The 26,828-nt window shown below is 42.8% G+C and overlaps 1 protein-coding gene across 1 annotated transcript; it reads right to left on the bottom strand.

Moving 5' to 3' along the window:
* Nucleotides 1–243: 243 nt before the first annotated feature.
* DIS3 (DIS3 homolog, exosome endoribonuclease and 3'-5' exoribonuclease) lies at nucleotides 244–25,259 on the bottom strand (the record flags this gene model as incomplete). The annotated part of the gene is made up of 21 exons (XM_082221405.1): nucleotides 244–1,762; nucleotides 2,895–3,017; nucleotides 3,527–3,685; nucleotides 4,805–4,973; nucleotides 6,931–7,145; nucleotides 8,760–8,916; nucleotides 9,575–9,661; nucleotides 10,598–10,725; nucleotides 11,431–11,515; nucleotides 11,875–11,939; nucleotides 12,582–12,683; nucleotides 14,125–14,241; nucleotides 15,145–15,291; nucleotides 16,007–16,144; nucleotides 16,229–16,342; nucleotides 17,766–17,936; nucleotides 18,661–18,825; nucleotides 19,640–19,713; nucleotides 20,504–20,697; nucleotides 22,834–22,991; nucleotides 25,017–25,259. The coding sequence occupies 21 exons, from the start codon at nucleotides 25,257–25,259 to the stop codon at nucleotides 1,676–1,678; spliced, it is 2,898 nt and encodes a 965-aa protein (XP_082077531.1). The 3' UTR covers nucleotides 244–1,675.
* Nucleotides 25,260–26,828: the final 1,569 nt, after the last annotated feature.

The following is a 26,828-nucleotide window of genomic DNA, read 5'->3' as shown; positions in this document are numbered from 1 at the left end:
GCGTAAGTGTACTATAAAAACCAAACCAATAAAGTTCCCTGTGGCTCTTCAAAGAGGAGCTGCATCTCAATGTGATTAATGGGCTCAGGCACTCCCATCTTGCTAACTAGCCTCTTGGAGTGGAGCAGGGAGGAGAGGGCAACCTCTAACTTAATGTATTCCTGAGCAGCTTTGGCAACAATTGCTTATTCAAATGTGTCAGAATTCACAGAAGGAATTTTTAAGATAAACGCAAGGCAAGAGCCACCTGTGGCCTCCATTTATTTTTTTTCAATTTTGCAGAGACACAAGATGGAGATAGGGACAAACATTTAACTGAACCTAGTGCAGAACTCTGAATGTAGACAACAAATTTTGCTTTTAAAAGAACTTTACCAGCTCATGGCCTTGTTGTCTGATAAAGATGTACAGTGGTACCTCGGGTTAAGTACTTAATTCGTTCCAGGGGTCCGTACTTAATCTGAAACTGTTCTTAACCTAAAGCACCACTTTAGCTAATGGGGCCTCCAGCTGCTGCCGCGCCGCCGGAGCACGATTTCTGTTCTCATCCTGAAGCAAAGTTCTTAACCTGAAGCACTATTTCTGGATTAGCGGAGTCTGTAACCTGAAGCGTATGTAACTCGAGGTACCACTGTACACTTGAATGGATTAGAATCTCAGCAGTAAGTGCTCTACTGACATCCAACATTAAATTCTCATATTCAGTAATTTTTATTTCTATTCCTTCTCAGACCAATGCCCCAATTTTACATATTCTTTTTAAATCGTTCTCTAACATGCTTGATCTAAGGTTTCATTTCCTAGTTCTAAATTAGGTTCCTTCCATTTACTGTTTTGTCTTTTACAACCACACTTTAAACACTTTTAGCAGAATTTGATAAGTATCTGTCACTGGCAAATGCCTTCCAGATTTTTTCTCTTGTGGCACAGCCTTCTACATAACACACTCGCTTCTATGTGCAGGAAATTTCTGTTTAACTGCTACATTTATGAAGGGAGCCACCTAGCTATAGGCTGTGCAAGCCGGATACAAGTTTTACCATCTCCAGTCCTCTTTATGAGTTCTGCCTTAGCAAATGAAAGCAATGTGCACTGCTTCCTGAACCATCCCTCTGTGATAATAGGGCAGCTCCCCTAATCACTGCTAGAAGCTTAAATCAATTCTGAAGAGACCTCTACATTTTCCCAACTTACAGGAAATACCAAGGTATGTAATTCAGAGGCAGTATTTAAAATGTGGACAAGTGATGTACATTTCACACCTTCCTGCAGCAGGATATCCCTCAGCAAATGGTTTTTCCAAAATAAATACTATATGCACTTGAGGTTCAAAAAATGGTTCATTACTTCCTCTTTTAATTGTTTTTTTGTACATGAACAGTTTTATCAAATGCTATTTTGAAAAGTCTGAAACACCACAGCACATATAAACAAATTCTAAATCAGGAACTTGTAAAGATATTATTTACTTTGCTGCTTCTAAAGATGTCCAAAAGCTTAGCTTCGTTTTTTAAGTGGTGCTTTTAAATACAATACATGAACAGGAACATATAAAAATAAAAGTTTAAACGACACAAAGTTATTTAAAAGTGGCTTGTAAATGTATATAAAATATCATTTGTCTTAAACATCCAATATGATGTAAAATTAACTATTTATTTTTGGCTAAATTAAGCTATTTCCCCAATTTTGTCTTCTTTTTCTCTGGTTCATTCTTGCTGCTCAGTTGCTTGGCCGGGCTTGGAATACTAATGCCTTGTACCTGACAGAAAAGGAAAAGGTTAACAATGTTTACTTCGTGTGAAAAGCACAAGCCATTCCCTGCTAGCGTAGGACTTTTAGCTGTGCAATGGAACAACTTTGCCCTGCACACCTGCAAAATGTGTTCTGGGGTTTTCCCAAGCCTCCGGAGCAGATTTAGGGGGCATCAAAGTGGAGAGGTTACATGGCACAGTGAAAAGTAGTCGTGCTTGCAGTACTGTTTAGCTGAAAGCCAGCCTAATGCTATCAATTTTTAAAATGAAATAGTCTTGTCACCCGGCTTCACAACATGTATATTCTAAAACCCTAAACAGCGGTGTACTTTGAGAGTTGCTGTAGGATAATTCACAATTCAGTGAAGAAAAACTAGACAACGGTTCCCCATTCCTCCCCACCACACGCACACTCGAGAGCAGAGTGGTCCAATATGTGGCCCTCAAGGGCTTCCCCACTCCACCCCAGCCCTTCTGCTGTCTTCCCAAAGCTGGGGGAGACACTGGGCTTTGGGAAGGAGTCATGAGGGCTCCGTCAGGATCCTAGAATCCTCCTTCCCAGAGCCTGCCCCCCTGCCCGCCCGATAAGGTAGTGTGCATCCCACGGGTTCAATGTCGAAGTACTCTTGAAGCCTACTTGGTATGAAAAGTTGGACCGCCTTGTTCTAGTGACCAACAAACAGAACCCACGACAGGTCTTTTTATATAGGAGTGCAATGTGGTTTTTTCTATGCAGACACATCCTATACCTTCAAGCGGCCATTCGAATATACAAATCCTTGCTACTTATGTATGAGCCAGCAATTTGATGGGCACTTTGCTGGTGAGTGAAGCTGCAGCAGCTGGATTTAAATCACACTGAACCACCACCCGTGTTTTTCCTAAGCCCCCTTTTAATTCCAGTGGGAACTTAGTTCCTTCCCACCAGGTCAAAATAATAAAAGGCAGCTTGTGCCATACTTCCTCCATGCCAACCCATTTAAGAAACGTAATAGATAGCCTATTCCTAGGTGTTTTGATCCAAGAAGGAACCTCCAAATCTGTCTCAAATCTGCTTTCAGATCGACTTCAAACCAATATGCAATGCTTTGACTTCTCCGTGTCAGCACACTGCTTTCAGCTACTACGCCAGTAACCTACCTTCGGCTCCACAAGGGCCATACGGATTTTCTGGTGCTGAATATTGGAAGCATCTAACATGATGTTCACTATAACCTTGTCGAATGTATAGAAAGGTGTGCCTTCCACAGTGAGAGAGGGAATCTAAGAACAGAACATATCCCCCCCCCCTAGTTCAATACAGAATTGATACACTGAAGGATAATAAATAGTAAGAACATTTAAAGTATTTCAAGCATAACATTTGAAGTATTTAAAGCTTTGGCTTTCAGGAAATATGCAAACTATACCAAGCCCCTAAGGAAAGCAACAGCTGAATATAAGTAATTTGCACTTCTAACAGAGTAATCTATCTAAATTTCTTCAATCAGCTTAACAAATAGCATGCACACAGCCCTGAAACCAGTTTCCCTTGTAACGTAACTAATGCTAAACTTACAAAAACACACATTAAACTTATTAAGTTTGAAATGCTTCTTAGTGGTGGGGAGTTGATCCTACTGCGTTTCTAGATTTTTCTGTTTCTCAAAATCAGCTTCAACTTTGATGCCACATTCAGTCTAAAACTTTGAACATGCTTTGCATAAGTGGCAGCTGGGCTTTGTGTGATGTCCCAACTAAAAAGATCCCATACAAAAACTAAGATGCCTTACCTCCTCGTTGTACAGAAGGGCTGGTTTTGGCTTGTCTTTTTCTTCAAAGAAGACGGTGCCTTCCAAGCCATATTTGGGAATCAGAACGACAATTGCGTTTTTCCGTACAAACAGGATATACGCCTCTTCATTCACCACGCCTTTGTTTTTGAAAAACAACTGTGGTAGGGAGAAATTGAAACTATTTTTGATGTTTAACTATAATAAATATAATAATGCATTTTAGGTGCCAGGCAAAATATTTATATTTGTTTACTTAATTTGTATAAATATAATAAATAAATAAATGATACTTAATAATAATAATGATAATAAATGATTATCTTCACTGAAACCCTAGAAGAAGCAGGTACATGTTTCCTCTACAGTGAAAGGCAGCATCCAGATGAAGTCATTAATTAATCCCACTCCCTTCCAAAGTGCTTAGACAAATACTTTGAATTTTATATTGAATAGATGAACCAGTGGTGTTTTTATTCCTGGCACTGAATATGCTGAGATGTGCATGGGCGTGTTGGGGGGAAGCATGTGGATGCACATGTATGCACTTCCTAGCAGCTCTTCTTTCTCTAGCAAATGACTGACCAGTCCTTCCACTCACTTCTGAAACAACCAACACGACTGCAGAGTCCTGCGCAGAAAGACGGGGACTCTGGGCAGTTTTGAATATGTATAAGAAATAGAAATGAACCGTCTTTTTACACAACACTTAAGTTTTCGGGGGGGGGGCACAGATAGAATATTGCAGGCACTATGGAAAGTATAATCTATTCAAATTTAAGACCATTTCAGTTCCACAGATATCTATGGCAGAGTTAAATGCATGCTTAATTCTCTCCTCTGCCAAAATTAAGGGGACAAGTTATCTTGACTTGGGCTGGATCATTCTTCAAAAGCATGCTTCTCCAAAGTTCTAAAGATTCACAATGTAAATATAGCCATCAGACCAACAGCAGCTTCAAATTCCCAAGTTTCCTGTTTGTTCACAACACAATATTATTCATTATGATGCACTGCCTAAACTGTCGCAACGAGAGAGCTTCCATCCCCCAATTGCTGGCACTTTGCTGAAACTAAGCAGGTATGATCAACGGGAAGAAGAGGATATAGTTCTTTGTGGGGTGGAGTTCATTTTAACTCATCTTTTGACTCAAGAATCCCCCAAGACTGCAAACAATATAAAGCCATTTAAAAATCACAACATCAAGGTGAAGCAGCCAGTGCTCCAGCGCTCTTTTGTTCCCAAATGCTTTGTGGAAGAAAAAGACAAACATTCACCTGAGTGTGGAAGGCAACCGAAGCTCTCTGTGCATACTGAGCCATTTTATGCCTGTAATTTAGATTCTTGCACAAATCTGCCAATTTATGTTTATCTGTGAGGTCAGGATAAGTGCTGTCTGCCCCTATGGCCACAGCCAGCAGCCGATGTACTATAATATCAGCATACCTGCAATGAAAGAAGAAAACATTCGTCACTGACCAGAAGCAAGAGCCAACCGCTGTTTGTTTCAGGTGCACAGAAACCCTTGTTAAACATTCAGGTTTTGCAGCTCGCATCTTATGCAGTAGTTCACTTGTAAACTATAAGCAATGAAGGAAAAGCAAAGGTGTGCAAATAAAAACTTTGCAGAGTATCAGTTGCTCCTCACAGGAGTGTCTCTCTTCAGGGCTTAAACTTGCCTGGGAAAGAAACCCTGTTCAGGGCTGGTGGAGAGGACTTTTTCCTTTCTCGCTATCCTGAAATCTTCCTCTGTTATGCAATATGCTCAGGTTTGGGGCCTGCTGCCAATCCCAAACCTGAGTACTATATTGCTTTATGGGGGGGGGGGAGAGATACAGCGGTACCTCGGGTTACATACGCTTCAGGTTACATACGCTCCAGGTTACACACTCCGCTAACCCAGAAATAGTGCTTCAGGTTAAGAACTTTGCTTCAGGATAAGAACAGAAATCGTGCTCCGGCGGCGCAGCGGCAGCAGGAGGCCCCCATTAGCTAAAGTGGTGCTTCAGGTTAAGAACAGTTTCAGGTTAAGAACGGACCTCCAGAACGAATTAAGTACTTAACCCAAGGTACCACTGTACTGAAGTGTGAAAAGAGGAGGGAGTATTTTCCCTTTTCCTATTCATGATTTTCCCCTGGAAATAGATCGTGAAATATGTCCACTCAACTCAAATCTTACTTCCATAGAATCATAGAGTTGGAAGAGACCACAAGGGCCATCGAGTCCAACCCCATGCCAAGCAGGAAACACCATCAGAGCACTCCTGACATACGGTTGGCAAGCCTCTGCTTAAAGACTGTGATTCCAGATTCATTTGTCCCAAAAAACTCTCCATTTAGTGCAAGGAGGAGCATTTTCTTAACCTCACCGCAAAAATCTGATAGTGCACGTTTAAAGTACATGGCACATTTGATTTCTGTATTTTGTGGAAGGTTAAAATCCAAAGGTAAAAATACCAAAGCAGTTTCAGATTTGAAGAACTTGCTTACATCTATTTCTCCGATAAAACATGCCGTGTCATTTCAGTATATGAAGCGGGACTTCAAAGGTTTCTGGCCTGTTCTCCTAAAAGACTGCTGAGGAAAGTCTAGCCTTTTTATAAACTACATTCTGGGGTTGTCCTTTGTGTGTTCACACAGGTCCCCCTTGAAAGCAGTTACAGCTATGGGGTGGGGCTGCTTCTGCATGATCTAGCCCTACGTGGCTGGAGGCTGAATGTGAATTAGACAGTCACATGCGTCTTTTCCTGAGGTCTGATGGGGTAGGCGTTTGTGTGCGTGTATAAATGACACAGGCAGTACGGAACCAATGAAGCTCTTTTCATCTTAATAGATCTTGTGGTATTTCTACTTGTATTGCAGATGCTTCATACAACAGTCGTCCAGACATCTGGACGGCGTTTCTCTATGCTTTCATCCTACTGCTATCAGTACTGTAGAAATGCGTACTCAATATAAATTTAAAGGGTATGGGAATTGAGTAGGACAACCCCCTTTCTTTCCTCTCCATTCTTCCTTCCTTCTGCTCCCCCTCAGCTGAGATACTGAGCATTCAATAAGCCCTGGAGGCTCAAAGGCTCTTAAGGCCTTTGCATCAATCAAGATTCCCTCGCCAAAATTTATTCTATCCTTTTTCAACAAAAATAAAAAAGCATAAACGGTTCAAAATTCTGCAAGACAGTCCCAAGGTATGCAAAGAAAGCATAGAAAGCAAGAAGACAGTAGGCAAGTTTGCCACATTTGCACGATTTGTAATAAAACTTTAGTATTTGAACTAACGAAAGCAACACTGAAAGTAATTTATCCTAGGGTGATTTGGTAGAATGTGGCAACTGTCGAACTATGTTTTTAACAGACTGCAACACACACATTTTTTCCCCTTTCAAAATTTCATGGAGAGTACCTTCTGATGGGTGAAGTAAAATGTGTATAAATAGGAGAGGCTAAGCCATAGTGATGAAAATCGGTGTCCATTCCAGAGCAAAAGTAAACTGCTTGCATCATGCAGCGAGTAGCCAAGATACGTAACAGAGTGTTCAGGTAAGGAAAAGAAGGTGATTCCGCACTGTCAAGAGAATCAGCCAGGGCTTTTGCTGAGTCAGTTTTGATGTCCAAACCCTATAGAAAAAGGAAGGGGGGGGAGTCGCTTTCAATATTTCCCAACACTTTGCCATGGTTTAAATATGCATTATTGAACACATTTGCTGATGCAGGCCAAGGAACTGACATATGACAGCCTGAGCTCCTCAGGGAAAGGACTACATGCAAGATGAAAAATAAACAGCAATAGCATCTGTTCAACTCACAAACTTAAGAATCAATATGGCTGCCCTCAACAGGGGTTCAAAGCCAAGGTAAAGGAAATAAGAGATGGCCAAGCCATATCCTTTTGTTGCACACAAATCAAGTGCTCATGAACTTAATTTAGATGTCAAAAGGACAAGGACTCTGAGGCCTACACAAGTATACAAAGCACTGTCTTGTGCACACAGGGAGCAAACTCCTTTTACTATCTCCACATTCTAGAACAGACAGGGAATGGTTTTCCACTCTGTGGGCTAATCTTTATCAGGATCTGTCTCCCAAGCCAAATTCGACAGGTGGACGGGGCTGCCCATCTATCAATCACCTGATGTCACAAATTATGTCAGCAGATTTGCTGCCAATGTGGAGAGGGGGCGGGAATCTTTCTTACCTGTTTTGCACATTACTTCAAAGGCTCCAGACAATTATTGAGTGCTTTGGAAGTTGCTAGAGTGGGCTTTGGTGAAGCCCCACCCTTTTGGCCAAGCCCTGCCCTTTATCTGAATGACTTCAGGTGTAGAGTGGGTTAGCATGGCTTGCCCCCAAATTTGGTCTAACGGGCCAAATGGGTAACGGGCCTGGTGGGTCAAGACTGAACTGACCCATGGGCTGGATATTTAGGAGTGGCCCTGGGATTGAAGTGCACAAACACTTTGTGGTTTGAAAAGCCAGAGTACAATGATCTTCAATAAGAGGGTCAGAACCCCTTACAGGGTTGCAAGACAGCAGCACCACCATGCAGTGAAACAATTAAGTGGGTTCCCAAATGCATGTGAGTTGGGTCTTGGGTCTGCAAAGTTGCCCTAGTACACGTGTGAATCAGCGTGGGCCACCTTTAAATAACTCAATTAAATTGCCGTATTTCAAAAAGTGAAAATCCGGACACAAAAGTTGTTGTTTTTTGCAAAGTCTCACAAAAAAAGACCTCCCATCTCTCCATGACCTCCTCAGATCTGCTCTGGAGGAGCGGGAGAATCCCAAGAACAGTTGGTAGGGAACAGAAGGGAAAGTAGAAATGTGTGTGCCAATGGAACAATTTCCTTAGCGCTACGCTGAATACAACTCCACGTGAGGTATTCTGACCCCAGTTAAAATCTGAAAGATAAATACCATATTTTTTATTCTATAAGACGCACCAGACCACAAGACGCACCTAGTTTTTGGAGGATGATAACAAGGAAAAAAAAATTCTGAATCTCAGAAGCCAGAACAGCAAGAGGGATGGCTGCGCAGTGAAAGCAGCAATCCCTCTTGCTGTTCTGGCTTCTGGGATAGCCGCACAGCCTGCATTCGCTCCATAAGACGCACACACATTTCCCCTTACTTTTTAGGAGGGAAAAAGTGAGTCTTATAGAGCAAAAAATACGGTATACTATCGGTTAAGAACTTGATCCTTTATCCATTCAATTCCAAGCACTGATAACTTGCCTTAGACTTTGCAGCCTTCACAAGGATGTCATAATTTGATGGCGGTGGAGCAGGATGCTTTCTTAGCAAGGCATGCTCTGAGAATTCATCATAGATCTTTTGTGCCACAGAGATGTTAGCAAGCAACATGAACTCTTCAACCATGGAGTTGGTTTCTCTGTCAACAGGAAATATTACACTTATAAGAAGAGATGCTGTCATGGAAAGCGATAGTTAAAATTTGATATGTTTGTTCTGGGGAAGCACAAAGAATTCACTCTTGTATATTTTATACATGATACACAAATGCCCTTTAGACACTGTTCCCTGTCCCTGTGACCTAATGTCAGTTTTGATGCACTCTGGAGTATGTTTGTTCTAGTGGACAGGCTCAGCTACCAGCTCTGTTCAGCACATTGCTTGTGTAGCCAAAATTAGATGTGCACATTTAGAAGATGTAGACTATAGCTTATAAAATTTAGATTTATTGCTTGGTTATATTGTAAAGTGCCACACACACTAATGGTTCTCTGTAAGTAAACAAAAATAATAACATTATCATTAAGTCCATGTTCACAATTTTCCAACCATCCCAACTTTTCCACAGAACAACCTTTTTTTCTGAACGCTCTAAACAGAAGTGTACTATAATATATTCATAAGCAGTCCACATTCTGCTATTTATCTTGACGGTATGCAACATATACTGTCGACTGCTTTGATATTTTGAAGTGGTCTCTGGTGTGGAGAGCTGCACTGTGCACGTCATACTTCCATTACGGCGCACTTGTGAACAAATAATTGGGACTGCAGTGAAAACAGGAGATAAAACGTACTTGAGCTCCTTTGTCTGTAAATCAATAGGATCGTGGGTTTCACTATCCATGTGGAAACGAACTTCAGGTGAAGAGAGAGTTAAAGCCCTAGAAAGTAATAGATATGAGAATAGTAAAATATTTTACAGAGCCTATCATACACACAAGTATCTGAAGGTACTGGTAGAAAATGATGGCAATAATTACAATTTTCTACTGATATTTAATCCATCTTTGGAAATTGCTATATTCGCTGCAACATTCTCCTTGTGGCAAGGAGTCCCAGAGCTCACTTTTCTTCATGCTAAATTCAGCCATTTGTTCTGGATGTTTTGTGTCTCAGCATCTCTGTATTAGTCAGTGGAATGTCCCCTTCCTCTCCTCGCCCTCCTCAAAAAGCTTATCCAGAGATTCCCCCAACCCTCTGCAGATTTTGAAGGTGTGCAGGGGCCAGCTGGCAAGTGGAATGACAGCACTGGATACCACACAGGATTGTTGTTGCTATCATTAATCTTTCACTTCACTTTCTAATTTCCTTCAACACCTTCTCTGTCCCTTTCCCCTCAGAGAAGGGAGGCATTCTTTCCCACCTCCGCTCACGCCAAACTTCTTTTGTTTATTGGTAATCTTTATTCAGCATGCAAGGAGTTCCTGGCACTGGGATGGGTCCAACGAACAGGCTATGACACAGCTCGGGGGTGCAGGAGATGGGAACCCTGAGGCCCATCTGAAATTGGCTTTAAAAATGCACCAAGCACACATATTTGGGACTGCTGCAAGTTGCAGCGTGTCATGGTGGTCATGGCTAACCAGTCTTTCAAATAAACCTGATCTTGTTATTAAGAAACACATGTTAATAAGAAACACATGCTCTGTGGAATTTCAGAGCAGTATGAAAACTACTGTGCTATCTTATCTGCGGTTGTTTTCTTTAGGGCAGACAACGAAGATCTTCTCTAGCAAATGCTAAGTGGCTGTATTGGGTCATAGTGACTCCACATGAATGAAAAGCTGTGCAGAAGACCTGCAGTAAGAACTACTTACCCGTTATCTATCCGACGCTTCTTAAGAATTTTGGCTAGTTTATTTAGTCCACGCAGACTAGAAGTAATGTCATCATTCAGGCTGGAAGAATCTATTTTCATTTGTGCCTCAGCATATGTAAGGGAAGCCTTTGGACAGAAATATATTATAAAAGAGATGCAATCAACATAAGGGCAGCAGTAATGATTCCTAAGAGAACCCCATCTCAATGTGACATTATTCAAAAATCTATTTCTGATGAAAGTTTGAACTGGGCAACATTCACTGCTTTTACAGCACTCACTCTGAATGCATAGACAACAGGCTCTGCTGTTGATTTTGCTCTATCTTGTCTGCTACTCTTGTCTTTTTGTGGCATGTATCAAGCTCATTTATATTTCCTTTACTGAATCGTAATTGTATTTTCATTGCCTTTTTGTTCACCACCTCTGGATGTAAAAGTAACATACACATTTCAATATACAAATAAGTGAATAAAGAATATTTTTCAGGGTGCCAAACAAAGCAAAATGTAGTTTAGATTGTAAGTAACATCCAATGTTAAGTCACACTCAAGTAGACCGACTGAAATCAGTCAACTTAAATCCATTTAAGTCTACTCTAAGTATGATTTAGCTTTGTCCAGATCTATTGCTGAAGAAACAACCAACGTGATTTGAGCCACTCACATTATCTGGACTGGACAGTATATATATCAGGTAAACAAACTTGGAACTCTCCCATTTTTAGTGTCTTATGTGTAAACATATTCAATGCCCCAATATAAAGCAGGAGTTCAAAATGGCACAATTCAGCATTTGTTGTTAAACGTTCCAAATAAATGTGAGCCTTACCTTGGAATTAATTACACTTTTTGTAAATCTAGTTTTCAAGATTTCAGCATTGTGATTCATTTCCCATATACAGGAAAATGCAAGCCTAGGAAAGGAGTAAGACGTTGCTGATGAGACAGGAAAATTTACTTGCAGCTGTCTTTGATCCTAGGGTGTTCTTGCCTGAGAAGATGACACTTCTGCTCAGGGAACCCTGCTCCCTTCTCTGCAGTTTCCATGGAATACTCCACCCCCCCACCCCCTTCTTGCTGCAGCCCCCCCCCCAACCCTGGCTCCCCATGACGTCCTGTTCAGGAGGATCCCACAACCCTTGTGAAATGGATCCTTGGAGAGTGCGGTACATCATAGTGAGAACAGAGATGTGGAAAGACCCGTTCTGTAAACAGAATTGTTTTCTGTTTACAGAAGAGAAGTTATTCTTAAATATCTAAAAACTGTATCCACCTGTCAACATTGGATCTCAACGAACACAAGTTTGAACTGAGCAGCTCTGGAACCATATCAATCCTCTGCAAAAAGACACAAAAAGATGACTATGGTTATTTATGACCAAAAAGAATCATATATATTGACATAGTGTACATCTATAGAACTGTACTCATGTTGTTAATTTGATCAAGGATATGTTGTTAATCAAACACTAGCTTTCTCACATTACATTTCCTATTTTTCAACCAAGCCCTGGATATGGTTCCTTCAAAGCCCCTTTCAAAGTGCAGGGCAAGAGAGAACAAGAGGAGGTTATGAAGCCATTGGAAGATCCTCTCAAAAAAGCCCTCTCTCGCCCTGTGCTTCTGAATGATGTCGAAGCCTTTAAAAATAGCCCTTTGAAATGAGCTTCTGTAGGCAAAAAGGGTCACCCAATGTCAGGTTAAAATCCAGTCAAAAGGAAAGTCTTATCGTGATGAAAGTACAATAGACAATGCTTTTCACGCAATTTTGACTCAACCAAGGTTGTGGTTTGATCAGTTCTCTACCCTTGGGATCCCAGCAACTGCTAATTTTTGGTTAATTCTTTTACTGGGAAACTGTTATTCAATAGTATGATTGGTTAGCTTCAGAAATATAATGCATTTCATGTCTGGAAGAAACCAATACCGGGAATTAAAATGCCACCTGAAGGGTAAATAAATACAAACAGGAAAATATACCTTTTCACACAGATACACAGTTGTGCCCCTTTTTGCAGATTCCTGGTCCAGGGCATTTCCCGGACGAATAAAATGGCTGACATCTGCTATGTGTACACCAACCTAGTAAATAAAGAGGTTATTCAGAATTTTCAAAAGTCAGCATTTTATGAAACTTCTCACTACCTCAAGCCATCAATCAAAAACATAAACAGCTCTGCTGCGTACTATGTAACCCTTTACTTTTAACTTTCCATGTTTCTTGAAGTCATTAGAGAGATGTTTTGTTGCTAAACTTGTCAATAACAGTGCAGCGGGACATGCTTCAGAAGAACTCAAACAGTAAAAATGGAAAAGGTAAAGGACCCCTGGATGGTTAAGTCCAGTCAAAGGCGACTATAGGGTGTGGCGCTCATCTCACTTCAGGCCGAGGGACGTGGCGTTTATTCACAGACAGCTTTCTGGGTCATGTGGCCAGCATGACTAAACCACTTTGGCACAATGGAACACCATGATGGAAGCCAGACTGCATGGAAACACCGTTTACCTTCCTGCTGCAGTGGTACCTATTTATCTACTTGCACTGGTGTGCTTTTGAACTGCTAGGTTGGCAGGAGCTGAGACAGAGCAAAGGGAGCTCACCCTATCACGGGGATTCGAATCGCCGACCTTCTGATCGGCAAGCCCAAGAGGCTCAGTGGTTTAGACCACAGTGCCACCCATGCCCCTATAAATCAAACAGTATAAGCCTATGCATCATCTACTCAGAAGTAAGTTGACTTCAATTGTGCATAGAACTTCAGAGTTTAAGTGTGGAACTAGAAAACCAGGAACTGAAACACCCTGGGCACAAGCACAGTGAGTATATATTAAGCCACAGCAGCACTCCTACATTTATTCACACAAGCCTGCCTTCAAATACACTATGTGTGTAACTGGCTGTAGTACTGCAGCTGAAGAGTGTTCAATAGTTCATAGAACAGAATGAAAGTATATCTAAATGCAATCCACAAACCTGAGCATAATAAATAGATTTATAATGGAAGAAACTGTTTGTGTAACTGCTTTATAGAGCAATAAGCCTTTTCCTCTTGCTTTGGGTTCTTTTATTCTCCTACCCTCACAGGCAGAAAACAAAATGGTCAAGACCTAAAGGATGACTTAGATATACAGTGGTGCCCCACAAGACGAATGCCTCGCAAGACGGAAAACTCGGTAGACGAAAGAGTTTTCCGTTTTGGAGGTGCTTCGCAAAACGAATCTCCTATGGGCTTGCTTTGCAAGACGACAATGTCTTGCGAGTTCCTGCTGGTGGTTTTTTTCTCCCCCCCCCCTTTTTCTAAGCCGCTAATAGCGCTAATAGCGCTAAGCCGCTTATCTACTGATCCGATCAGCAGATAAGCCACTAAAAGCCGCTAATAGCGCTAATCCTTCAATGGGCTTGCTTCGCAAGACGAAAAAAACCGCTAGACGAAGAGAATCACAGAACGGGTTCTTTTCGTCTTGCGAGGCACCACTGTACAGGCAAAAATGCATGTCAGCCTTCACCTGACATTTGACTTACTTCTAGATTTCCATTTTCCAGCTTTCTACAGTGCAATGCGTCGTCAATATCAGTACAGCCAGGGGGATCCACGCTGCATACACACAAATGCCTCAAGTCCTCTCTCAACTTCATATCCTGAAATTTTGTTTTCCAACAAACATTTTATAAACTACCACAGGCTCTTATAATAATTATGAAAAAAAAGTTCACCATACTGAAGAAACTGCTTAATTATAAAACCTGGTAATTAAGACGAGTAACCTTGGAATGATGCAGCAAACCTTTTGTGATGCAGCAAAAACAGCATGGAAGCTTGCAGCACAAAAGACCATGAACTTATTTTGGCATACATAAGCCACCACCAGTTTTTCAGAAGCATAAACTGGTCACTTAAGCAAGAAGGTATACAGGATGTGACTAGAAAGAGAAGAGCACACTTAATAAAAAAAGAACACCTGAAGATGAAAGGCCAATCAATGCAAGAGAGAGCAGGAAATATGCCATCTTACTATGCAGATCACAAATAAATACAAGTTCTAATAAAACTGATGTAATATTGAATCAGAAAGGTAGAATGCAATCCAATGCTACTTGGAAGATTCTTTAAACTGTTAATCTTCCACTGTTTTAAAAGGGAGAATTACCTCCTGAAATGACAACTGTTATGCAATAAATTTGTGGGAAAGATATGGACAGTTGATATCCATCGTTAAGGATACTCTGCAGAAATACAGTTCATGCTAATTTCATAGAAGAAACAGTCTGAAACTGACTTTGATGAGGTTTCAATCACCTCAGAGAAACTTAGCGGCTAATTTCTGTCAGCTTGAGACAATTAAAGTGCAATGAGTAGAATCAATGTTTGGAGGCAGGAGGTTTTTAAAAAAACCAAGAGTTTTAAATCCCTCATTATTATGGAAGTGAATCTGAATAATCACTTTTCTATTTCCATTATTAATCATTGTTCCCGCTGCAGCACAAATTGCATTGCAAACCTATGCAATTAGTACTTCTGAACATTATCAGTGCTTACTGTACCTGGTCAGTAATGCTCCAGGGCATCTTGGGCAGGAAGCTAAGAACCGCTTGGGAGAAAGCTTGGTGGGGAACATCATGTTCAAGCAACAGGACTTCAGTCTCAGTCTCTTTATCTCCAGCTGCTCCTAAATTCTTTACAAAATGCCCCTAAACCAATACAGGCCTTCATTAATATTATGAAACAATGCCGTTTTGGAAAAAATATTAATATTAAAGACTATTAAAAATAAATATTATTGTAGGTAGCAATCTGATGTGCAACGTACTTGGCACGTGAAATTCTCACTACATTCAGTAAGAATTACCGTATTTTTTGCTCTATAAGTCTCACTTTTTCCCTCCTAAAAAGTAAGGGGAAGTGTGTGTGCGTCTTATGGAGTGAATGCGCAGCTATCCCAGAAGCCAGAACAGCAAGAGGGATTGCTTGCTTTCACTGCGCAGCGATCCCTCTTGCTGTTCTGGCTTCTGAGATTCAGAATATTTTTTTTCTTGTTTTCCTCCTCCAAAAACTAGGTGCGTCTTGTGGTCTGGTGCGTCTTATAGAGCGAAAAATACGGTGTTTCCAAGTAGGCATACATCGGATCGAGCACTTATTTAAGTAGATCAGCTTCTGTGTTTCTGAATCAGGATATGAGCAAAAACAGGTTCTATCACAGACCTGGTGACCACAGTCACAAGGCTTAAATAATTTTGTAAACAGGATGATAAGTTATGGTAAATGCCTTTCTGGCCACACACTGCCTACCAGTATATACAACAAAAGTAGTTCAAGTTAACCTCTTGTGTCTTCCTTTTGTAACACTTTGGTTATCAGGTTGATTGGTTAAATCTTCAGAGGCAGTTAGTTTCCTTTCAGACTTACATTAGGATATCTCGAAGTCCTAGGCCAGCCATCAATAGCAACGATAATTCTTTGCCCTTCAAGCGTTGAAGCCTGTCTTGTTTCTATTCGGATTCGAGGGATTCTGCGATCAGCTGGTGTAAATAAATGTCGCCTTGCCTGTTAGGAAGCAGGGGGAATGGCTTTTATTGAAATTAGGGAATTCAGGTAGTGAAAAAAGTATTCCGCAACCGTTGCTCTTACCTCTTTTATTTGGGACTTAGAGAGCATGCCACAAAAAGGCCTCCAGTTTCTTTTTATGATGCCCACAACTCTGCCGGTCGGGCGCAGCATACTCTTGTTCCCAGAGGTCTTCAGCTACGTTTAAAAACATATATAATAAATATAAACTGCAATTATATAAACAACCAGGTTCCCCAACCTAGCATGCTTTAGTGGTAAGAATGTTCCAGGTCACACCCCATATTATGACATCATTTGAACTACTCTTTTGACATAAACTTCCCTTAAAGCATTCTGAATAGAATACTGTAACGATTCATTCACAAGCCCGGCTGGCTTGTGTAATTCTATACAAGCACAGGATTTTGTTTTGTTTACTTATTAAGTATTCTGATAACTTGCGTTTCAATCAGGAAAACAAATTACAATAAAATAAAAGGCAAGTTTCTAGCATTTATAGCCACAGAGATCCCTTGAAAGTGTGTGGATGGAAATTTAAAACATCAAAAGAAGTTTAAGATTCCGCATGAGTTTTTACAGCTCATGGAGCTCCTTCTGCCTTTCCAAGACTAGGAGCAGAAGAAGAAAATAACATTCTGGACTATTCTAGACCAAAATCTATACCATGAAAAACTATATTCTGCAACTAAAAAAGCATGGAAATAAATAAAATATCCAAAAGTACTCTCATTTTTTCTCATTAACTCAGCACCTGCCAGTCCTAGGGAGTTGTATGAATTACCCTGTGTGTAAGAGAAGGGTAAACTCAGGGAAGGGCAACTCTTAAAGACTTTTTTTCAGAGCAGGTTCATTCTCCCATTCAATCTGTATGTTCAGTTTCCAGACATGCTCTTGTATGGATCACTTTTATTTCTTGCTCTGAGTTTGAATCAAGGAAGAAAATAGCTTCTGGTCGAGGAATAGAGAGTTGTGTGTGTGTGCAAGCATACACCTTATTTTGTTTTTGTATGTTGGCATGTCATTTTTGGACACTCCATGGAGATGTGGCTATGGGGGGGCACCATGAAGGGGGGCACTTCAAAAGTTATCACTACCCCACTGTGTATGCAGAAGCCCTACCCCTTGGCCTCAGAAAAATCTTCTGAAGCTCCAGATAAATTTGAAGATTCCATCAAGCATTGCCCATGTTTTCAAGACCATTCTTCTAGGGTTGCCATATTCCCAAAAGTCGGTGGGGGGGAAAGGTGAACAACTTTGGCTGATTTTCACTTTTGGGAATATCGCAACCCTACATTTGCCAATTCAGAGAAAATCCGCCTGGACGACATTTTAACAGTTTGATTCCCGGACGTATGGCAGCCCTAATTTTTCTAGCTGGAATGCTGCTTTTGAAAATTTAAGATGGAATTCTGAGAATGCTAACTTTTGCACCTTTTTTTTTCAATGCATGCATGGAGTCACAGGACACATGCATCCAAATAACTGACTGCCAAATCAATTAAGATGTACACACTGATGAAAACAGTCAGACTTCATTACAATAAGAAGAAGAGCCAAGTGCGGAAGAATAGAGAAACCTGGCATGTTCATGTCATACACTGTTTTCCTTCTGTTCTTCTTTTTCCACATCATCCTCTTCATCCTGACCCGCCTCATCAAGCAAGACCACAGAGGATGGTGCAACCCAGGCATCTTTTGATAACAGCTCCACAGCTACGATGTCTTCATGCACTGCGCGATTTAAATTTCTAAGCCCTTGTATTAATACCTGTAAGCATCAAGCAAACAATCCGTTTTAAGGATAATAGTCGCCTTATGAAATCACGTATTATCCCATAAAAATAGTAGAGGGATTCCCAGCTGTAAACTTGGTTATCCATGTGCTTTGGGAGTATTGTCTCCCAAGAGAGGGGCTGGATAGGTTCCAGAAAAGGCCTGGAGAGGGAAATGTGCATTGACCCATTGCTAATTGCAGACTGGCCACTACAGTCAGAGTTACATCTCCTAGCTTTCTTCAGTGGCCTAGTGCAAATGTGAAAATTAACCAGAATTAAGTGAACAAAGCTCAATTAGGATTAAGATCCCAAATGTACAGTGAAGCCATGGTTGAGCTTCAATAGAAAAATGTCGGTACGACCCGCTGATTGCCTTGCAAACCAGAAGTGGGAAATCTGTTTTTACAACATTCTTCGCTATGCAGATGCAACACTTAACTATAAAACTTAAAACAGTTTTGATGTAGCATTTCAGTATGAGCCTGAATGCGCTTATTCTGAAGCCCTGCTGATTTTAGTGGGAATCAGTGTCTAGTAGACAGTTCTCGAATTGCAGCCGACAGGTAAATTCACAAGAGTTTAAAAATGATCCCTTACCTCACCCTATCAACCCACCTTCATTTCAATTATGCAAAAAATCAAAAGAGTATTCATATATAAAACAATTGCACCTTTTCCCGGTGAAGGATTTCACAGGCAATCGTGCATCAAACAAACCTCTCTCTCATCCCCATCACCGTGAACCCAAACTGTAGCTTCAAGGTAATTATCTCTGTTAGCTCTGAAGGTTCCTTGAAGGTAAAGACCAGACTTGATACCCTGCTGCAGTTTGCTGAGTGGAAGATGCTCAGAGAAAATGATCCTTCCATTTTCTATTTCGTTCTGTAAGAGCCAGATGCAGATACAAGAAGCAGTTAGAGTCAGTAGGCTGGTTTGGACATAATCTAAACCATGGCTTAGTGTTACTCCATGCACCAAGAGTAGGTTACAAGAAGCATCTTCTTCAGGTTTTTAAACCACTGAACTTCTCCATAAAACAATAATAAAAAATGGTTTGATTTCACGGAGCTAAACATCCAGAGCTAAATATTCCCTGATGTCAGGCATAAAGGAGAATTTTATTTTAAAAGTGAAAGTGGAAGTTTTCAATCTCTTCCTCTTACATGTGAAAGGACAGGAGAGTACGTGAGCCAAAGGCTTGTCACAACTTGTGCACCTAACACTACATCTGAACCAGCTGGATGTTTCACCAGGTCCCTAACCCTCAACTTGTTTCCATAGAGCGAAGATGTCCTTCTCAGCCCCCTCAAATACCAAATATGAGTGATCCACCTAAGCTGATGATTTTAGGTCTAGATCTTCATGAGCAAGACTGGTGGTGATACTTATGGTGCAACTATAGTTTTGTTGTTGCCATGAGTTTGGAAGTGGTTCTTTGCCAATCTATCCTTAGTTTGCAATCTTTCCAATCCTCTCTTCTGCTTCTTGCCACATCACAGGAACACCAAAGAAAAATGGAGACCACTGCTGAACAGCGCAAAGAATGATGGAGTCCCACATTCTATTCAGCATTTCTTGAATAAACTTGAGAAGAAAACATTTCCACAAGACTCAATGATATATTTTCTACAACACTAAAGTTATACTAGAAATCTTTCTTGTTCCAGAGACATCTACTCAGAAGGGTGAAACATACCGCTTCATCATTTATGCAAGCAAGTCGATCCACAAGTTCAGGATTGGCTATCAAGCTCTTTATGTATTCTTCACCTACCAATAAAATAAAAATACATTTATGCAACAAAAATCATAGGACAAGCAATACTAATTTACAAAGCTATTAAATATTAAACTGGTGCAAAATATTGTTTTCTACAGCAGCAAATCTTCGGTTTCGATGGTGAGACTGACATGTGGGCTCCACAAATTATGTCTGGGCTTGATAGCAAGAATTATTTCTACTAACTGAATGGAATATGGTATACATGCTCCTAGGCATGCAAATAATCTTTCCACTAAGTAGAATCTGTTCTGCCCCAACCACAACTGTTTTACCAAAAATCCTGCACATTCCTTCTTTTTGGAAATTAAATACTGCCCCACTACTGTATCAAACATTCCATTAATAACAAGGAACACTTTCCCCCATAATTTTTATCCAGCAACAACCCCACCGGGTCTCCCCAGCTCCCTTCAACCAGTGCTGGGAGGACACACTGAGCAAGGTGGTTGCAGGCGTCTCATTCTGCCTTTCTGAGATGAGACGTGCAGATGACAGGGCAATATAGGAGTGCATTTTGCAGAGGAAATCACTTGCTGAGAAACTCACAGAAGCAGAACTACCTATGGGCAGGCTGAAAAAAATCTGCCAGGCTATGAATAATGAAGTACTCCCAAGCCCACTGATCTCGTGTGCTGGAGCACAGTCCAGGAGAAATCTGTTTTCTGACATCTTTCCTCCAGAATAAGTCCATTCTAGGTTTTCAACCAGCACATTTTACCACAAGGCTCCTTTTCTTATAGCAGAACTATATGGCTTTTCATCAATGCCTGGACTTACATGTATAAGCAGTAATTCCCTCTTCCACAGCTTTCTCTTTATTTTTTCTGTCATTGGTGAGCAAGATAACTCTTATCCTATCTTCATCCTGCAATCCCTTCAGATGCTCATTATACCATTTCACTGCTATTCTGATGGCTCTGTCATTACGGTCATTAGCATTTTCTCCTTGTTCTTGTTCTATGTATGTTTCTCTGGAGACCAAAAAGCAAACCAACAATCCAGTTATTCATTTAAAAATTATCCATTTACAGTATAAACCACACAAAACCCTCTGGCACCCACAGGCCCTCGGTGCAATGTAGGGCTAACTATATATCTGAGCCTGCAATATATAGGAAGCCTTTGTGCAAGAGGTCCATATATATATACATACATATAAACGCAGGTTTTGGTGTCTTCGGGTGTCTTCCCGTGTAAGAGTCGGGGTGTCTGTACGACGTTTCGACGAGGTCTCACTCGTCATCTTCAGGCTGGTGCTTTCGGCTTCTTGTTACTGGAACAGAGCAGAGTCTGGTGTTTGAGTTCCTATAAATACTGTTGAGGGGTGTGGTGTATAGCCTCCAACGTTCTGGGCAGAGAGGAAGTTCCTAGATTAGTGTGCCTTTTCTTCTTTTGTTCCTTAATTACTTGAGGGATATCTTGGGTGATTTCATGAGTGATATTCTGAATACCACTGGGTGGGTCATTAAGTGTAGATTAGTTGCTAAAGCTTTCGTGTCTTGACCTCTTGAGCTTGTGAAGAGTTTTTCTGAGAAGATGGCTGTGCTGCATTTAGTTGTGCTCTGGCTTGGCTTCGTGTATAGGGGCGAGCTGTGGTTTTGTGCCTTGTGCCAGCCAGATCTGTGTAGGGATTGCAGGGGGGTGCAGCATCCGGAGGTGCCACTATAGTTTGGCTACTGGATGGAGTCTGTAATATGTCTGTGGAGAGGGTCTGGGTTTGGGTCTGGTGTGGTTGATTGGTGACGGCGTTCTGTGTGCCTCTGGTTCTGGTGTCGGTTTTTGTGGTGTCGGTTTTAGCACAACTAAATGCAGCACAGCCATCTTCTCAGAAAAACTCTTCACAAGCTCAAGAGGTCAAGACATGAAAGCTTTAGCAACTAATCTACACTTAATGACCCACCCAGTGGTATTCAGAATATCACTCATGAAATCACCCAAGATATCCCTCAAGTAATTAAGGAACAAAAGAAGAAAAGGCACACTAATCTAGGAACTTCCTCTCTGCCCAGAACGTTGGAGGCTATACACCACACCCCTCAACAGTATTTATAGGAACTCAAACACCAGACTCTGCTCTGTTCCAGTAACAAGAAGACGAAAGCACCAGCCTGAAGATGACGAGTGAGACCTCGTCGAAACGTCGCACAGACACCCCGACTCTTACACGGGAAGACACCCGAAGACACCAAAACCTGCATTCCTGTACCCGTGAAAATCTACGAAAGCAAATACATATAAACATATATATATATACACACACACACACACATATCTCCAACCAAAATTCCAGTTGAAATGGAATCTGTAAAACAGTCCTCCAAACAAGGTGGTATGCAGATATGCTAGTTATTATTATTATTAATTAAATGTATATATATGGCTAGGGGTGAGGTGGGTTAATAATGCAAAGGCAGCACACACACAATCCCATCATGCACTGTGCTGTTTTCAGCAACTTCATCCAAATTTAGCTATTTATTTTAAAGCATTTCTATACTATTTAGGAAACAATCATATACACATTAAGCTCGCATAAAGCAAGCAAGCACCAGGTCCAAACTCTATTTAGGAGCAGGGCTACTGCTGGCTCAGCCAGCTTAACACTGGCGGAAGGAAAACAAACCTTTAAAATAGGGTTTCAGTTACAGCACCCTTTTTGCCAGCTTAACTAACAATGGGTTGCCAGGCCACGTGGCTGATCCAGCCTAAGTCCCCGCCTGCACTCTCTGATCCCACACCCATTGCACCCTGTTTCAGGACTTATGTCACTTTAACATTTGCCAATCTTGGCTCAGCCAGGATGGAGGAGACTCTCCAGCATTTCTCCAGCTGAGCCAAGGATGAGAGAGTTAGTCAGCATAGCCCAGCTGTGCGAGCGACCTCCCAGTTCCGCTGGAGATCCTCTGGATCCTAACAGTACTCATCTTGATAGAGCTTGCTATGAGAGTTATATTTTTACATTTTCCAAGTACAAAAACAATCAATTTCATAAAAATACAACCTGAAACTAAACAGCACCTAACAGACTATTTGTATATATTGAATGTATCTGTTAGTAATGAATAAAGCAGTGAAGAAGGGCATAGCTTACTACTTCTCGTGCTTACTTATGATGCTCGTTAGTGAAGGAATAGAAATGTTTTTCAGTATTTGCTAACACATCTCTTATCCGTTTGTATACTGGAGCGCTCCGCCTTCTTACTTCCTGCAAGACCGTCTGAGGGATGATCACATTTCTAATAACAGGATCTTCTAGTATATCAATCTGGAAAGAAAACAAACCATGTGAGTAAATTCTCATAATATTTAGCAACCACCAACAGATATTTCATGATTGCAGCCATTTGGAAGAAGAACTTCTTTAAAACACAAAGGACACAAATGTAAACTCAAGGTCACACTAATGGGCCACTCAGCCCAGGTCTTGCCCTTGTCCTTTTGTATCAAGAGGTAAGAATGGGTTTGCATCCAAATAACTTCTGCTCAAGAGAAGACCTGTTAAAATCATCCAGGGCAGCAAAGGTAGCCTGTACTGTTTCACTGGCTGAAATGAATTGGAAAGCCGCTGCTCACCCTCCCTTTACCTGAGCTGCATGGCAGAACCCATAAAAGGATGGCGGGCCCGGCCAAGATGTCGCCAGAAGCAGTTTTAGAAACTCAGGTATATAAGCTAGGAGCCAAATCGCTCCTTACCAAGATTACAAAACAGAATGCGTAGTTGCCATTTTTTGGCTTGGAAGTCCTGTTTTTTCAATGTAACTTTACGGTACCTGAAATTTCTTTCGGTCATGCAGATAAAATATGACAGCTAGAATTCACTAGTGTGTGGAAACAGTCCAGATCCGAGGATCCCCAGGGAGACATGCACCTCCACATGGTGGACACATCAGGAGCCATCCTGGCACCTTCACTCAGTCGCAAGGGGGCCGAGAGTCAGGATGCAGAATGAGGCTGGTGATTTTCGAATGCTGGTCAGGAGCCACCACCGCTTTCCTGTGGGATGAGGCTGAGTACGGTGCTCACGGTGTCCCCTCCCCATAAGCTTCCACCATGCGAGACAACTGCTTCATCCCGCCTCACATGTTCAGCCGGCTCGGCCAAGGGCAGCACATCCCACCCTTGATGAGATCCCCGCCCCCAGCTGTTGGTGTACTACAACTCTCATCACCCCTGACCCCAGCCAGCAAGAGACGATGGTGTGACAGTGGCTCAAAGGGCCACAATAAATGTGATAATGTGTACCCCTGTAAATCCTTGAGTGTGCTTCTAATAGAGAAGATATGGTAGCCTGTTACTTTATGAAACTGATGGTTTTGAAAGTTGCCTTCCCCCCCCCACCCAATTGGGGAAGAAATACAGCCAAGATGTTAATCACAAAGATACAGCTCAAAGCTAGAACATAAGTTGCTACATGGTGCAAACGGCTACACCATTTGGTTAATTTCATTGTGCACAGGTTGTACATTGACAATAAAGGTATTAGTAGTAGTAGTAGTAACACAGGTTCCCAACATGCATACTAAAACAATGTAACAGAAGACGGTGGGAATCAGAACTTATTCAGCAGAAATTGCCAGTGCTTATTGCACATGTGTATTATACACGAAATGAGGTAATGATGTATATGATTAGGAGAAAATTGAAATGCTTTGTTTGAAATTTTATCAGACATCACCTTGCCAACAAAGGTCTGTATAGTTAAAGCTATGGTTTTCTCAGTAGTGATGTATGGAAGTGAGAGCTGGACCATAAAGAAGGCTGATCGCCAAATAATTGATGCTTTTGAATTCTGGTGTTGGAGGAGACTCTTGAGAGTCCCATGGACTGCAAGAAGATCAAACCTCTCCATTCTGAAGGAAATCAGCCCTGAGTGCTCACTGGAAGGGCAGATCATGAAGTTGAGGCTCCAATACTTTGGCCACCTCATGAGAAGAGAAGACTCCCTGGAAAAGACCCTGATGCTGGGAGGGCACAAGGAGAAGGGGAAGCTACCAGCATTTGTTTGACCAAACTGCGGGAGAAAGTGGAAGACAGGAGTGCCTGGCGTGCTCTGGTCCATGGGGTCACGAAGAGTCGGACACGACAAAACAACAAGAAGCCTGGACCACCGGGCAGGAAGGATCCGACTGTAACCCATTGCTTTGCAATAAACAACGGTGCACTCCTAACTCCTCCTGTTTCTGAGTTTTATTGGCTTAACTCAGGAGACAAGCTATTTTCTGGCTCACAACACTGGGAGTTGTAGTCCGGCAACAGCTGGGGACCCGCGCCTGCCTGAGAAGCCCATTACCTGGTGCAGCAGCACGTTGGTGTCGAGAAGCAGGTAGTGCGGCTCCGGGCAGAGGCTGCTGGCGGCCCCGCATGGCTGAGCTTCCAGGGGCCGCTGGTCGCCGCCGGCCTCCTCCGCTCCTCCGCCGCAGAGCGCGCAGGCGGCCGCCCCGCACGAGATGTCGTCGCGCAGGTAGTGCTCGCGCACCACCTTCAGGACGGCGCCGGCCCGCGTGCGCTTGAGGAACGTGCGCGAGGTCAGCATCTCGTCCAGCCGAGGGAACCGTGAGGGAACCGCCGGGCTCGGCACTGCTCCCACAATGCACCGCGCAGCCCTCGCATCCGGCGACGCGCGAGCACGCTTCCGCCCAGCAGCAGCCGCCGCCGGCCACCGTAGCGAGCGAGTGAGCCGCTCTAGGCAAATCCTTTCTCTAGTTCGCCGCCGCTCTTACGGGTCTAATTTTTTTTTCCGGTTAGAAGTGCTGCGCGCGTTCGCCACGGGAAGGGGCGACGCTGCGCTTGCCCCAATCCGGTTTTTAACAATAAAATAAAATAAAAATTGAACGGGTTGGTTCTGTGACGTCAGGCGCATGGCGTGAAAATATAAGCGTCACCCCTTCTATGGCGTCTTTCAGCTCCGCCCACAGGGTTCCGCCTCTTTACTTTTCTATCTCTACGTTGCAACCGCCACTCCCGTCATGCCGCGCGAAACGGCGGGAGAAAGGAGCGTCTGGGGCCGAGGAGCGTCGCTCCCGTTACCATGGCAGCAGGGCCGCCTCCCTCGGCGGCGCGAGGGCCCCGCCAGAGGAGCGCATGCGCGGTCCGTCGGCTGACGGGGGGGGTGTGTTGTGGAGGAGCCGCGCGGGCGAAGTTCTCCCCCTGTTCCCCCTTCTCTGTATCTCTTTGCTGCGCGGCTGAGTCAAGGGCATGTGGAGGCTGCCTGGCTCTTGTCAGCAGCCGAGCTCTTTAGGGACCCACAAGCCTGCGAGGTAGGCCAGTACCGTTAGGAGTAGTTCCTAGTTTCTTTGCGGGGGGAGGGGGGGCATAGGGCCTTGAAACCAGCCATTTACCAAAACCCCTCTGGCAGAAAGAGAAGGCGGCTAGGAGCAGCCTTTCTCAACCTGTGGGTCCCCAGATGTTGTTGGACTACAACTTCCATCACCCCTAGCTAGCAGGGCCGGAGGTCAGGGATTATGGGAGTTGTAGTCCAACAACAACAAAGGGATGCGGGTGGCGCTGTGGGTTAAACCACAGAGCCTAGGGCTTGCCGATCAGAAGGTCGGTGGTTCGAATCCCTGCGACGGGGTGAGCTCCCGTTGCTCAGTCCCAGCTCCTGCCAACCTAGCAGTTCGAAAGCACCTCAAAGTGCAAGTAGATAAATAGGTACCGCTCCAGCGGGAAGGTAAACGGCGTTTCCGTGTGCTGCTCTGGTTCGCCAGAAGCGGCTTAGACATGCTGGCCACATGACCTGGAAGCTGTACGCCGGCTCCCTTGGCCAATAAAGCGAGATGAGTGCCGCAACCCCAGAGTCGGCCACGACTGGACCTAATGGTCAGGGGTCCCTTTACCTTTACCTTTAGTCCAACAATATCTAGGGACCCACAGGTTGAGAACCGCTGCAAGCAGCTGCTTACTAAGGAACTGCTGAGGAATGTGGATAAAAATAAAATGGGAGGAGAACCTGCATTTATTTAATTTGTATATCTCCCTTCATCTGAAGATGTCAGGGCAGTTCAGGATCAGAGCACCTGTCTGTTAACCAGAAGGTTGGTGGTTTAAGCTGTGGGAACGATTCCTGCATTGCAGAGGGCTGGGCTAGATGACTAGATGACTG

The sequence above is a fragment of the Podarcis vaucheri genome (genome assembly GCF_965113315.1).
Source record: "Podarcis vaucheri genome assembly, chromosome: 4".
Classification (NCBI taxonomy): Eukaryota; Metazoa; Chordata; class Lepidosauria; order Squamata; family Lacertidae; genus Podarcis; species Podarcis vaucheri.
Note: the sequence above shows the minus strand (reverse complement) of the source record. Positions and strands in the feature narration are given on the sequence as shown.